The sequence below is a fragment of the Lissotriton helveticus genome, chromosome 8 (assembly GCF_964261635.1).
Source record: "Lissotriton helveticus chromosome 8, aLisHel1.1, whole genome shotgun sequence".
NCBI lineage: Eukaryota > Metazoa > Chordata > Amphibia > Caudata > Salamandridae > Lissotriton > Lissotriton helveticus.
Window position 1 is genome coordinate 211888451 of NC_136069.1, and position 14495 is coordinate 211902945.

At 56.9% G+C, this 14495-nt stretch overlaps 1 protein-coding gene across 1 annotated transcript in view; it reads left to right on the top strand.

The window, feature by feature from the left end:
* The window catches only part of GART (phosphoribosylglycinamide formyltransferase, phosphoribosylglycinamide synthetase, phosphoribosylaminoimidazole synthetase), a 257909-nt gene that overhangs the window by 38572 nt on the left and 204842 nt on the right, over positions 1-14495 (top strand). The window contains exon 4 of the mRNA XM_078656950.1: positions 3101-3275. Coding sequence (XP_078513076.1) covers positions 3101-3275 — 175 coding nt within the window. The remainder of the gene's footprint in view (positions 1-3100; positions 3276-14495) is intronic.

Sequence of the window (14495 nt, forward strand, 5' to 3'; positions counted from 1 at the left end):
TGCAGGATGACTTGACCTTTGCCCCAAAAACCTCGGTCATGTATTTAAAATTAAGGAAAGCGTCGGGACACCGGGACAGTCCTCTGAAAACCGGGACTGTCTGGGGAACCAAAGACGCCAGCTCACCCTCTGCTGGGGGCGACCTCGGCAGGGCAGGGGGCTACCTCGGCAGGGCAGGGGTAGAGTGAGTGTGTAGAGTGAGTGTGCAGAGTGTAGAGTGCGTGTGCAGAGTAGTGAGTGCAGAGTGCGTGTGTAGAGTGAGTGTGCAGTGTAGTGAGGGCAGAGTGCAGAGTAGTGAGGGCAGAGTGCAGAGTAGTGAGTGTGCAGAGTAGTGAGGGCAGAGTGCAGAGTAGTGAGTGTGCAGAGTAGTGAGGGCAGAGTGCAGAGTAGTGAGTGTGCAGAGTAGTGAGTGTGCAGAGTAGTGAGTGTGCAGAGTAGTGAGTGTGCAGAGTAGTGAGTGTGCAGAGTAGTGAGTGTGCAGAGTAGTGAGTGTGCAGAGTAGTGAGTGTGCAGAGTAGTGAGTGTGCAGAGTAGGGAGTGTGCAGAGTAGGGAGTGTGCAGAGTAGGGAGTGTGCAGAGTAGGGAGTGTGCAGAGTAGGGAGTGTGCAGAGTAGGGAGTGTGCAGAGTAGGGAGTGTGCAGAGTAGGGAGTGTGCAGAGTAGGGAGTGCAGAGTAGGGAGTGCAGAGTGAGTAGGGAGTTCTAGGGAGTGCTAGAGAGTGCAGAGTGAGTAGGGAGTGCTAGAGAGTGCAGAGTGAGTAGGGAGTGCTAGAGAGTGCAGAGTGACTGCAGAGATTAAGCTAATGTAAATGACAATGCCATTTATTTATCTGTTTTCAAAACCAACACATAAATACAAATGTTGTCATTTACAATGCCAATAACTCTTAACTTTTTCAAAGGCGAAACCATTGCATTGTAAATGCTTGTTATGTTTAAGCCATTGCTCCTAACTTGTGAGTTTTTTTTTTTTTGCAGTTGGGTAAAATCTGTGAACTTTGTATGTGGTATTGAGATGGTTCAAGCTTCACAATTTTTCCTTCGAAGCAGCACTTTGTGTTCTTGATTCCAGAATTTGAAGTTTGCTTCTGGTAAGCTGCTGTTAGGGCAAAAATCAGAATTGGGTGTTCCTTGATGTTCTCTACTCTTGAAGTGGTTGCCTTGTTTTCCTGGATTTTATACCAGCACTTCCTCCTTATATTCTGCATTGTTTTCATTGAACCAGGACCTTTTCTGTGCATTTGTTTGGAAAGGGCATTACTCTGTCCAGTATGAAGCCGCTCCTCTGATATTGTGTAGTGTGTGTCTTTCTGTGGGAACCAGCTGGCATTTCAAGGTTGCGTTTGGTTTACACCTTCCAAACTACTGCAGATAGAGCCTGATTGTTGAACATAAAGTCGTTTGCCTCAAACTATAAGACAGTGGCAGAAACGAAGCCCTGTGCTTAGCGAGGGAAGAATGAATTTGAAGGTTATAGCAATTATTTGAACTGTGTTCAAAAAGGTGTTGCAGCAGTGGAAACTGTTAATTTTAATGTGCTTTAACAACTCGAACAAATCTGCTTTTGGTTTTTTTAAGACAACAGTCCAGCTACTGCAAGGGAACTACCCCGAAATTCCTACACCTATCAATGTATTTTGATATTGCTCAGACAAAAAAGAAACCTCCAACATCTTTCAGTTTCTTTCTGCAGTGCCAAGAAACCGCTTGGTAGTAGAGCGCTCTACAAAACTCTTTCAACTTTAGGATACATGTATATTCAGTGCTTATTCTGCCCTGCTGACTTCTCCCGTGCTCCGGTGTCAGAGGGGGAAGGGGAGAGAGCGTGCTGCGAGAAGGCATCCATCATGCATTGAGATATCCCTTCACTCATGTTTGTATGCAGATGTGTTGGTTGTCCAATGGACAGAGCTTGAAAGCATGGAGGAACAGGGAGAATGAGATGGCAGTTGTGGCTGGCAGGATCATGCTCACCAATACATCTAGTTAAACTCATGGATGTTTGTGTGCTGTACTATATCCGGGTCACGGGCAAGGTGAGGGGACTGCCATGTGTACAATTGACCCCCAGTGACCTAGTCTTAACCACCTTTGTATGGATTGCAGGGCTTTGTGAAAACCATTTTATTTTGTTCCGATGGTTAAGACCTTTTTGTGATTATGCACACTATGTCTGTCATTCGCACATTGCACACTTACTTTGCACTCTCACTGCACTGTCACCTGTGGCACATTTTAATACACTGGAATTGTCTTTTTATTCATGACTAGTGAGTAACTAAAAACATCCTTTGTGAGAAGCAGCGTTATTGCATGTGGTAATTCCTGCAAATGTCCAAAATACTCTCAAGTGATTCCCTTTGGGACAGAGTTGTATTAATGGCCATTATTATTAGGCCTGGGTGGTAAATTCCGTTCAGCTCGCGGAATTTGGGTAATTTCGCGTTCCGCGGAGAACGTGAAATTGCCCAAAATTCTGCGTTCTGGGACTTTGCAAATTTTTTAGCTTGTTCGTGTTCTCAAAATGCGTGTTCACGAGATATTTCCCCCCGAGCGCGCAAACCGTGATTGCGAACAGGATAAAAGCATCGCGAACAAGCAATTCCGCGCGTTCACCGAATTTCTGCGTGTTTGCAGAGATTTTTTACCATTTTACGGAGATTTGTGTAACGCAATTCCGCAAATTCCGCCCACCTCTATTATTACCCTAGTTCCTTGGGAATACAGGGTGCCCCTCATATAGAGGGAAAGGCAGTTCAAGGCCATACAGAAAGTAGTGCCAAGGAACGACGTAAACAAACATACACCCATGTTGCAGGGAATTGTCAAGGTAGTGCCATGATGCAGTTCCAGCTTGAAACACTATGACTTTGATATGCAATAGAACTGAAGTGGCATTTCCCTCATGTGAACTATCACTGTGATAGATTCTTTTTTTTTATTTTACTAATTTTAACCTAGTGGTTCATATAGCGTACATTTGTCCTATCAACCTCTGCTTGCTTTGTGTTTTTCTTGGTTGTGTAGTGATATACGGGTGCTAACTTATTGCTTATCCATTTAGTGCTGGAAGTAACAATCTACTTCAACTTTTCTCATTAGGCATCATCGATGACTTGACCGTAGCTGGTGTAAAATGTTTTGGTCCCACAGCAAAAGCAGCGCAGCTCGAGGCCAGTAAAAGCTTTTCCAAAGATTTTATGGACAGGCACGGGATACCTACTGCCCGATGGAAGTCTTTCACTGATCCAGAAGAAGCGTGCCGGTTTATTAATGGGTAAGTCATGTGTTGATGATGCAATTCTCTTAGCCCAACAGGAAAGTAGGTTGTCATACAAAAATCAACTATACCAGATGCCTGCTGTTATGAGCCTGAAGCCGCTGACAGTAAAACATTTTTGATAATGGATAATGCACACTTCTGTAAGAGTGCGAGATTCTATCAGGCTTTCTAGATTGGAGTGGCCTTACTGTGCCTTAGATGAGGTCCCACAAAGCGCTTGTCTAATAGCTTACAGCTGAGTCAAGTCTAAAATCCTCATTGAGGTACCCTGCGACATAGCTAAGGTTTAGTGCACATCTCAAAGCATTGACTCTATTGATTTTCTTTTCTTTGCCCTGCACATCTGACCATCATAATTGCTATGTACCTAAAAACATTGTCCTGGATATGTTGCTTTCTCTTCCTTCACAGTGACTTTCCTGATATCTCAAAGATGTCACAAGATGGTGCCAGACCCATGTCTCTGCCTGTGGGTCTGACCTTGTCTAGATTAACATATTGCCTCCCCATCATGGTCCTGCTGGCACAGGCTTCCTTGTATACAGGAACTGTTAGACGGGGACCTGGAGGGTCGGCCGAGCACAAGGGGAGAGGCCTCCGGTGAGGGCCGTCCCCAGCGATCGTACAGACAAGTAACTTCCCCCCCACAGATGGACACCACACGAAGATCAGATTAACACCTTTTATAGGCAGTTCTTGAAGTAAGGTAGTACGATACAATGAGATCAGGACACGATGATCCTCTCAATTCTAGTCTCTATTAGGGAAGGGGGTAGCGGGACAGTCTTGGTACCCGTAGGTACGGCGGTGGAACGGTGTTAGCTCACAATCCTCGAGCTTGGTGTTCGGACGGGTCAGACCGCGGCAGCGCCAGCAGGTCCCGAAGAGGTCGTAGGTGGCAACGGGCCGCGGCAGCGCCAGCAGGTCCCAACGAGGATGAAGGTTACAACGGGCCGCGGCAGCAGGTCCCACGAGGATGAAGGTTGCAGAAGGCCGCGGCAGCGCCAGCAGGCAGGACAATAGTTCAAAAGGCAGGGCTGCGGCAGCGCCAGCAGTCCGTCAAGGATGAGTTCGTCGCGGTGTCTCTCGACTCCAGGATACAACTGCCTTCCTGTTCTGGGGCTGCCTCAGTTATAGGTCTGGCACTCTTTGATGTCCGGACCCTCGCTCTTGGAGGTCGGGAGGTCCGGGATGAGGGAGTCCAGACACCCAGCAGGGGGGTGGAGCCAGCGCCCGGGGAGGCTGGGGGTGATCGGCACCTGGCGGGAGAGAGCCATCGACACCTCTTACTCCCGTTGACCTGCCAAGTGGTCCGTTCACCTCCTGGGTGGAGGGTGGTGCCGGGATGTCGGGACCTGGCCAGGCCCGGGGTTGGGGTCGAGCTGAGGCCACGCGGCCTCGTGGCGCAGTGTCTAAGATGGCGGCTGGCCCGGGCAAGGGTGCTGACGGTGGCCCAGGCCAGGGACACAGGGATTCCCAGGAGCAGACGTCCCATGGGGGACGGGTTGGGGGTTGCTTCTGCGGGTAGTACCTGGAAGGCCGGTACCAGGGCCCTGTCATGCGGGGAGGGAGCGAGCCCTTCATGGGGCCTGTCCAACATGCGTCCCCCCCAGCTGAAGGCGGGGAGAGTCACCCATCCTCTTGGGGACTTTCCTCGTCGAGGCGGAAAAAGCGGGACAGGCCGTCCGCGTTGGCGTGGTCTTGACCAGGGCGATGCTCTACAGTGAAGTCCATCCCCTGGAGGGAGATGGACCATCGCAATAGTTTGGGGTTCTCCCCCCGCATTTGCATGAGCCATTGCAGGGGCCGATGATCTGTTTGTACCCGGAAGTGGGTTCCGAAGAGGTAACGCCGGAGCTTCTTGAGGGCCCATACTACTGCGAAGGCCTCTCGCTCAATGGTGCTCCAGCGCTGTTCTCGGGGCAGTAGGCGTCTGCTGATGAAGGCCACTGGGTGGTCGACTCCTTCGGGGTTCAGTTGTGAGAGGACGGCCCCAATACCATGGTCGGAGGCATCAGTCTGAACGATGAACTCGCGGCTGTAGTCGGGGGCCTGGAGCACAGGAGCGGTGCACATGGCGGCCTTCAGCTTCTCGAAGGCCGCTTGACAGTCGGGAGTCCAGTTGACTCTTTGTGGGTGGTTCTTAGACGTGAGTTCCGTGAGGGGCCCCACAATGCTGCCATAGTCCTTCACGAACCGCCGGTAGTATCCGGTGAGCCCCAGGAAGGCTCGGACCTCGGTCTGTGTTTCGGGGGGTTGCCAGGACTGAATGGCAGCTACCTTGAGTTGGAGGGGGGCCACCAGACCGCTCCCCACTTGGTGTCCGAGGTAGGTCACGGACCCCTGGCCGATTTGGCGCTTGCTGGCCTTTATGGTGAGGCCGGCCTGTTGGAGGGCCTGCAGGACCTCTCGGAGGTGGTGGAGGTGGTCTGTCCAGTGGCGGCTGTATACCGCGATGTCGTCCAGGTAGGCGGCGCTGAATTCCTCGAGGCCCGCCAATACCTGGTTCACCAGTCTTTGAAAAGTGGCTGGAGCGTTCTTCATGCCGAATGGCATCACTCTGAAATGGTAGTGCCCATCCGGGGTGGAGAAAGCGGAACGTTCTTGGGCCCTGGGGGTGAGGCCGATCTGCCAGTAGCCCGCTGTCAGGTCGAAGATGCTTAGGTAGCGGGCTGCCCCCATGCGGTCGACTAGTTCGTCTGCTCGGGGGATAGGGTGAGCGTCGGTTCGGGTGACCGCGTTCAGACCCCGATAGTCGATGCAGAATCGGAGCTCAGGTGTGGTGCCCGGGGCCGCGGCCTTGGGGACCAGGACGACCGGGCTGGCCCAGGGACTGTCCGAAGGTTCGATGACCCCGAGGGCGAGCATCTTGGAGACTTCTTCTTGGATGCATGTACGTACCCGATCCGGTACTCGGTACACCCGGTGTCGGACAGGAGGACTGTCCCCAGTGTCCACGTCGTGCAGGCACCAGGAGGTGACTCCGGGTGCGAGGGAGAACAGGTTTGCGAACGGCAGCAGGAGGGCCCGACAATCTTGACGCTGCTCTGGGCTCAGGGCCTCGGAGAGTCGGACCCCGTCCACCGAACCATCTCTTTCACGGTTCCTCAGTAGGTCAGGGAGGGGCTCGGAGTCTCCTTCTGCGCCACTGTCGGTAGCCATCAGCAGGCTGAGCTCTGAGCGCACGAAGTGGGGTTTGAGTCTGTTGGCGTGGAGAACCCAGAGGGGGTTCCGGGGGGACTCCAGGTCGATGAGATAGGTGACGGGACTCTTGCGCTCGATCACCTTGAAGGGCCCTGTCCATTTGTCCTGCAAGGCACACGGTTCGATGGGGGACATCACCCATACCTGCTGACCCGGCTCAAACTCGATGGAGGAGGCATGTTGATCGTACCACTTCTTCATGTCCTCTTGACTGGCCTCCAGATTGGCTTTGGCGATCTCCCTGAATTTCCGGGTCTGATTGCGGAGGGTCAGGAGGTACTTGTAGACGTCTGGAGGGGATTTTAGGGGGGCCATTTCCCATTCCTCCTTCACTAGGCTGAGAGGCCCGCGAACGGGGTGTCCGTACAGGAGTTCGAAGGGGCTGAAGCCGAGGGACTTCTGGGGGACTTCTCGGTAGGCGAAGAGGAGGCACGGTAGTAGCACGTCCCACTGGCGGCGTAGGGGTTCTTCTAGCCCCATGATCATCCCCTTGAAAGTGCGGTTGAACCGCTCGACCAGTCCGTTTCCCTGGGGGTGATAGGGGGTTGTGAATCGGTAAGTGACCCCGCACTGCTGCCAGAGGGATTTCATATACTTTGAAATAAAGTTCGTGCCCCTGTCACTGACGACTTCCCGGGGGAAGCCCACTCGAGAAAAGATCCCCATTAAGGCTCGACCCACTACTGGGGCTGTTATAGTGCGAAGGGGGACCGCTTCAGGATAGCGGGTGGCGTGGTCCACCAGGACCAGGATGAAGCGCTGCCCTTGTGCTGTTCGGGGGTCCAGGGGCCCCACAATGTCTATTCCCACCCTTTCGAACGGGGTGGTCACCACGGGGAATGGTTGTAGGGGTGCCTTGAGTTTGCGGTCGCTCTTCCCGCTGGCCTGGCAGGTCGGGCAGGACCGGCAGTGGTTGGAGACGTCATTTCTCATTTTGGGCCAAAAAAAGTGAGTCACCAGGCGGTGGTAGGTTTTGTCTTGCCCCAGGTGCCCAGCCAGGGGGACATCATGGGCCAAGTTCAACAGGAAGTCTCTGAAGTGGAGGGGCACCACCAGCACTCGACCGGCCCCCAGCTCGGCGATTCTCTGCTCGCTGTACAAGAGATCATTGTCCCAATAAACCCAGTGGGCCCCGGTGGTGTCTCCTTGGCCCTGGGCGAGCGCTTGCTGTCGCAGTCCCTCGAGGGAGGGTCAGGTCTTTTGCTCCTGCCGGAATTGTTCTTGGGTGGGCCCCCCTTCTTGACGCCACTGAGCCAGGTCGGGAAGCTCGGGGGGCTGTGCGGACCCCTCTGGGGTTGGTTCCGGGTGGTCGGTATGGATGGAGTCGTCTTCGGGAGCGATCGGGGGAGGAGGTGCTGACCATTCGGGTTCTTCCGGTCTAGGGATGGTGCGGGTGGCCATGGACCGGGTGGTCACTGTTAGACGGGGACCCTGAGGGTCGGCCGGATGCTGAGAGAGAGATCCCCGAGGGGGACCGTCTCCGGCGATCGTACAGACAAGTTACCTCCCTCCCCACAAACAGGCACCACACCAAGTCGAGTTCAATGCTTTATATAAGGTTCGTAAGGCAAGGATATCAGCGATACAGGATATCTCGGACCCGGGGGTCCTCTCACTTCTAGTCTCTGTAGGGAAAGGGGGTAGCGGGACAGTCTTGGTACCGGGTCGGTACAGGTAGGTAGTAGTAAGAGGCGGGCTCACAATCCTCGAGCTGGAGGGTCGGTGGATCGGGCCGCGGCAGCGCCAGCAGGCCAAGATGGTAGTCTCACAGGGCAGAAGGCCGCGGCAGCGCCAGCAGGCCAAGACGATGGTTACACGAGGCAGAGGGCCGCGGCAGCGCCAGCAGGCCAAGACGATGGTTTCACGAGGCAGAGGGCCGCGGCAGCGCCAGCAGGCCAAGATGATGGTTTCACGAGGCAGGGGGCCGCGGCAGCGCCAGCAGGCCAAGACGATGGTTACACGAGGCAGAGGGCCGCGGCAGCGCCAGCAGGCCAGTCACGGATGAGTTCTTCTCGGGTCTCTCGACTCCAGGATACAACTGGCTTCCTGGTCTGGTCCTGCCCCAGTTATAGGTCTGGTCCCCTTTGATGTCCGGACCCTCGCGCCTGGGGGGCCGGGAGGTTCGGGATGAGGGAGCCCAGACACCCAGCAGGGGGGTGGAGCCAGCGCCCAGGCGGCCGGGGGTGATCGACACCTGGCGGAGGAGAGCCGTTGACGATTCCTTTCTCCCATTGACTCGCCAAGTGGTCACTCTGCCTCCCGGGGGGAGGTTGGTGCCTCGATGTCGGGCCCGGCCGGGCCCGGGGTGAGGGTCGAGTTGAGGCCACGCGGCCTCGTGCTGTAGTGGCCCAAGATGGCGGCTGGGCCGAGGCCGGGGTGTGGATGGTGACCCGGGCCAGCGGGGTCCGGAGTTGGTGCCTTGTGGGTGAGGAATTGCAGTGTACTTCGGGTGGTCGTCGGGGACTCTGGCTGGGGATGCAGGAGGAGCCAGGGTCCCGGTCCCATTGTGGGGAGGGGGCAGCCCGACCATGCGGCCTGTCCAACATGCGTCCCCCCCAGCTGAAGGCGGGGAGAGTCAGCCATCTTCCTGGGGACTCTCCTCGCTGAGGCGGAAAAAGCGGGACAGGCCGTCGGCGTTGGCGTGGTCCTGGCCTGGACGATGTTCCACCGTGAAGTCCATCCCTTGTAGGGAGATGGACCAGCGCAACAGCTTTGGGTTCTCCCCCCGCATCTGCATCAGCCATTGCAGGGGTCGGTGGTCTGTTTGCACCCGGAAGTGGGTGCCGAAGAGGTATGGCCGGAGCTTCTTGAGGGCCCAGACTACGGCGAAGGCCTCTCTCTCAATGGTGCTCCAGCGCTGTTCTCGGGGCAAGAGGCGTCTGCTGATGAAGACCACCGGATGGTCGACCCCTTCGGCGTTGAGTTGGGAGAGGACGGCCCCCACACCATGATCGGAGGCGTCCGTCTGCACAATGAATTCCCGGCTGTAGTCGGGAGCCTGGAGCACGGGGGCCGTGCACATGGCGGTCTTTAGTTTTTCGAAGGCTGATTGGCAGTCCGGGGTCCAGTTGACGGTTTTGGGGCTCTTTTTGGAGGTGAGCTCTGTGAGGGGCCCCACGATGCTGCCATAGTCCTTCACGAACCGCCGGTAGTATCCGGTGAGCCCCAGGAAGGCCCGGACCTCCGTTTGGCTCGTAGGGGGTTGCCAGGCCTGGATGGCAGCAATCTTGAGTTGGAGGGGGGCCACCAGCCCGCTTCCCACTTGGTGTCCCAGGTAGGTTACGGACCCTTGGCCAACCTGGCACTTGCTGGCTTTGATGGTGAGCCCGGCTTGCTGGAGGGCGTGTAGAACCTTCCGCAGGTGGCGGAGGTGGTCAGTCCACTGGTGGCTGTACACAGCAATGTCGTCCAGGTAGGCGGCGCTGAAGTCTTCCAGGCCCGCCAGTACCTGGTTTACCAGCCGTTGGAACGTTGCCGGGGCGTTTTTCATGCCGAAGGGCATGACTTTGAAGTGGTAGTGCCCGTCTGGGGTAGAGAAGGCGGATCGTTCTTGGGCCCTAGGGGTGAGGCCGATCTGCCAGTAGCCCGCTGTTAGGTCGAAGATGCTCAGGTAGCGGGCGGCCCCCATCCGGTCAATTAGCTCGTCTGCCCGGGGGATGGGATGAGCGTCGGTCCGGGTAACTGCATTCAGCCCTCGATAGTCCACGCAGAACCGGAGCTCAGGGACCACGCCCGGGGCAGCTGCCTTGGGGACCAGGACGACTGGGCTCGCCCAGGGACTGTCTGAGAGTTCGATCACTCCTAGGGTCAGCATCTTGGACACCTCGGTCTGGATGCAGGTTCGTACCCGGTCTGGTACGCGGTATGCTCGGTGTCGAATAGGAGGGCTGTCCCCGGTGTCCACATCGTGGAGGCACCAGGGGGTGACTCCGGGGGTGGGGGAGAACAGGGAGGCGAACTGCCTCAGGAGCGTTTGGCAGTCTTGGCGTTGCTCCGGGGACAGGGCCTCGGAGAGCTGGACCCCTTCCACTGAGCCATCCTGCTCGAGGGCCCTCAGTAAGTCCGGAAGGGGTTCGGAGTCTTCTTCGGTCCCAGTATCGGTAGCCATCAGGAGGCTGAGTTCGGATCGCACAAAATGGGGTTTGAGCCTGTTGGCATGGAGGACCCGTAGGGGGTTCCGGGCAGTCTCCATGTCGATTAAATAGGTGACGGGCCCCTTGCGTTCGATTACCTTGAAGGGCCCGGACCATCTGTCTTGGAGGGCACAGGGCTCAACCGGGGACATCACCCAGACCTGTTGTCCAGGTTCGAACTCAATGGAGGACGTGTGCTGATCGTACCACCTCTTCATGTCCTCCTGACTGGCCTCGAGGTTGGCTTTGGCGGTGTCTCGGAACCGCCGGGTCTGGTTGCGGAGAGCCAGGAGATACCGGTAGATGTCCGGGGGAGTTTTCTGGGGAGGCTGCTCCCAACCTTCCTTGACTAGGCTGAGGGGGCCCCGGACGGGGTGCCCGTACAGGAGTTCAAAGGGGCTGAAGCCGAGGGACTTCTGCGGGACCTCCCGATAGGCAAACAGGAGGCATGGGAGTAGCACGTCCCACTGGCGTCGAAGGGGTTCTTCTAGACCCATAATCATCCCCTTGAGGGTGCGGTTGAATCTCTCGACCAGTCCGTTTCCTTGCGGGTGATAGGGGGTCGTGAATTTGTAGGTGACCCCGCATTGCTGCCAGAGGGACTTCATATATCTGGAGATAAAGTTCGTGCCCCTGTCACTGACGACCTCCCGGGGGAACCCCACCCGGGAGAAGATCCCCATCAGGGCCCGGCCCACCACGGGGGCCGTCACAGTCCGAAGAGGGATGGCCTCGGGATAGCGGGTGGCGTGGTCTACAAGGACCAGGATGAACCGGTGTCCTTGGGCTGTTCGAGGGTCGAGGGGCCCCACAATGTCTATTCCCACTCGTTCAAATGGGGTGGTGACGACAGGAAAGGGTTGTAACGGTGCTTTGATTTTTCGGCCACTTTTCCCGCTGGCCTGGCAGGTGGGGCAGGCCTTGCAGTGGTTGGTGACATCCTTCCGCATGTGGGGCCAGAAAAAATGGGTCACCAGGCGGTCGTAGGTTTTATCCTGCCCCAGGTGTCCGGCAAGGGGGACATCGTGGGCTAAGTTCAGGAGGAAGTCTCGGAAGCGAAGGGGCACCACCAGCACCCGGCTGGCCCCTAGTTCTGCAATTTTCTGCTCGCTGTAGAGCAGGTCTTGGTCCCAGTAGATCCAGTGGGCCCCCGAGGTATCCCCGGTGCTCTGGGCCAGGGCTTGCTGCCGGAGTCCTTCGAGAGAAGGACAGGTTTTTTGTTCGGCCCGGAATTGTTCCTGCGTGGGGCCTCCCTCCTGCCGCCATTGTGCCAGGTCAGGGACGTCCCGAAGCTGGTCGGGTCCTTCTTCGGATTGGGTCAATGGTATGGCTTCTGGGGCGGCCTCCTCGGGGATGAGCGCGGGAGGAGGTTCTGGCCACTCGGGCTCTTCTGGGCTGGGGACCGCGCGGGCGGTCATGGACCGGGTCGTGACGCAGACCCATTCGGGGAGGCCAAGCATCCCCAGGTGCTCCCTCCGTTCGACAGCTGCCCAGGGAGAGCTTTCAAGGTCGTTTCCTAGGAGGCAGTCCACGGGGGCATCATCGCGGACAGTTACTTTTAACATCCCTGTTACTCCTCCCCACTCGAAGGGGACGCAGGCCATGTGGCATAGGCTTTCGGAGTTGTCGGCTGATCGGACAGGGCAAAGAATGTTCGGCAAGATTTGGTCTGGAGTGACGAGGTGGCGTCGGACCGCCGTTACACTGGCCCCGGTGTCGCGGAGGGCTTCCGCCCGGCGGCCATTAATGTTGACCCATTGACCGTACTTCTGTGTGTTGGCGGGAAGGGGGGCCCGCGGAATCATGTCTCTCTCCCCTAAGCAGACCAGGGCCATGGCGGCGGGTGCCCATTCAGAGGGATCGGTCTCGTACTCTTCTTGATCTTCCGGGATTATTTCTTCCCCTAGGGCCGCCGCTGCAACTTGGCGGGGAGTAGTGTTCGGATTCTTTGGGCAGTTGGGATCACTGGCGTAGTGGCCGGGTCGCTGGCACCTGTGGCACGTAATGTTGGCCCGGAAACCGGCCCGGACGGCAGGGCTTCCTCGGCCAACCGGGGTCGAGGGGTTTCTGGGGGGTGACGAGGGGCCGGGGTCTCTCCCCCGACCCTGACTTCCTCCTCCCCCTCGGGGGCGATATGATCTGGATGCTTCGCTGGGTGCGCTCCGGCCAACTCGGGTGCTTTCCCACCGGTCGGCTTCGGCGGCGAGTTGTCGAGGGTCGGTTAGCTTACTGTCTAGGAGGTGTTGCCGGAGCTCCACGAAGCAGTTGTTCGACAGGTGTTCCCATACGATAAGGTCAAAGAGTTGTTCGTAGGTGGTTACTTTGTTGCCCTTGATCCACCCCTCGAAGGCTCGGCTAAAAAAGTTCACGTACTCCACCCAAGTTGTACCCGGAATCCGTTTGCAGTCGCGGAACCGTTGGCGGTACATCTCCGGTGTGAGCCCGTATCGAGTGAGGAGGGCGGCCTTCATGTGGTCGTAGGAGGTCATCAGCTGGTCCGGGAGTTGCAGCAGGGCGTCCCGCCCTTCGTTGACAAACCTCCCCCATAATCCGGCTCCCCAATCGCTTCGGGGAATCCGGTGGGAGGTCATTGCCACCTCATAGGCTTTAAACCACTGCTGGATATCATCGTTCTTGTGGTATTCCCGGATGACATCTTTGGGGATGTGAACCTTGGGTTCGGTCGAGGCAGACGGGGTCGGTCGTTCGGGGAGCCCGAGGTCTTTATTCTGTTTCTGGATCTCCAGTGCTTTGAGATTGCGCTCATGTTCGTACTCTAGTCTCTTTTCCTCTAGCTCCCTCTGTCTTTGCTTGTCTTCCCGCTCTTCCCTGAGCCGTAAGTGTTCCAGGGTTATTTTTTGTTCTGCCAGCTTGAGTTCCCCATCCAAGCGAAGTCGGGCTAGTTCTAATTCGTGGAGTCTGGTTTTTTCTCTTTCTCGGATCTCTTCCAGGGAGAGATCCGCTCTTTCTTTAGTTGGCGCGGGGCTCGTTTCGGTTGTTTGTGTTCGGGGTACGGCCGTACCCGTTTCCGCCCAGGCTTCTAGGGCTCGTTTGAAGTCTTCCTTCGTACTCAGACCCGTGATTGGGAGACCAAGTTCCATGCAATATTGCTTCAGTTCTCGGTGGTTGTAGTCTTCCAATTTTTCCATCTGGAATTTCTCCGTTGTTCCGCTCTCTGTTGTCATGGTGGTCGTGTGTCGTGGGTCGGGTGACTTTCTGTACGATTATGCGTAGGTTCGGATCCCGTCGCTGGCCACCAATGTTAGACGGGGACCCTGAGGGTCGGCCGGATGCTGAGAGAGAGATCCCCGAGGGGGACCGTCTCCGGCGATCGTACAGACAAGTTACCTCCCTCCCCACAAACAGGCACCACACCAAGTCGAGTTCAATGCTTTATATAAGGTTCGTAAGGCAAGGATATCAGCGATACAGGATATCTCGGACCCGGGGGTCCTCTCACTTCTAGTCTCTGTAGGGAAAGGGGGTAGCGGGACAGTCTTGGTACCGGGTCGGTACAGGTAGGTAGTAGTAAGAGGCGGGCTCACAATCCTCGAGCTGGAGGGTCGGTGGATCGGGCCGCGGCAGCGCCAGCAGGCCAAGATGGTAGTCTCACAGGGCAGAAGGCCGCGGCAGCGCCAGCAGGCCAAGACGATGGTTACACGAGGCAGAGGGCCGCGGCAGCGCCAGCAGGCCAAGACGATGGTTTCACGAGGCAGAGGGCCGCGGCAGCGCCAGCAGGCCAAGATGATGGTTTCACGAGGCAGGGGGCCGCGGCAGCGCCAGCAGGCCAAGACGATGGTTACACGAGGCAGAGGGCCGCGGCAGCGCCAGCAGGCCAGTCACGGATGAGTTCTTCTCGGGTCTCTCGACTCCAGGA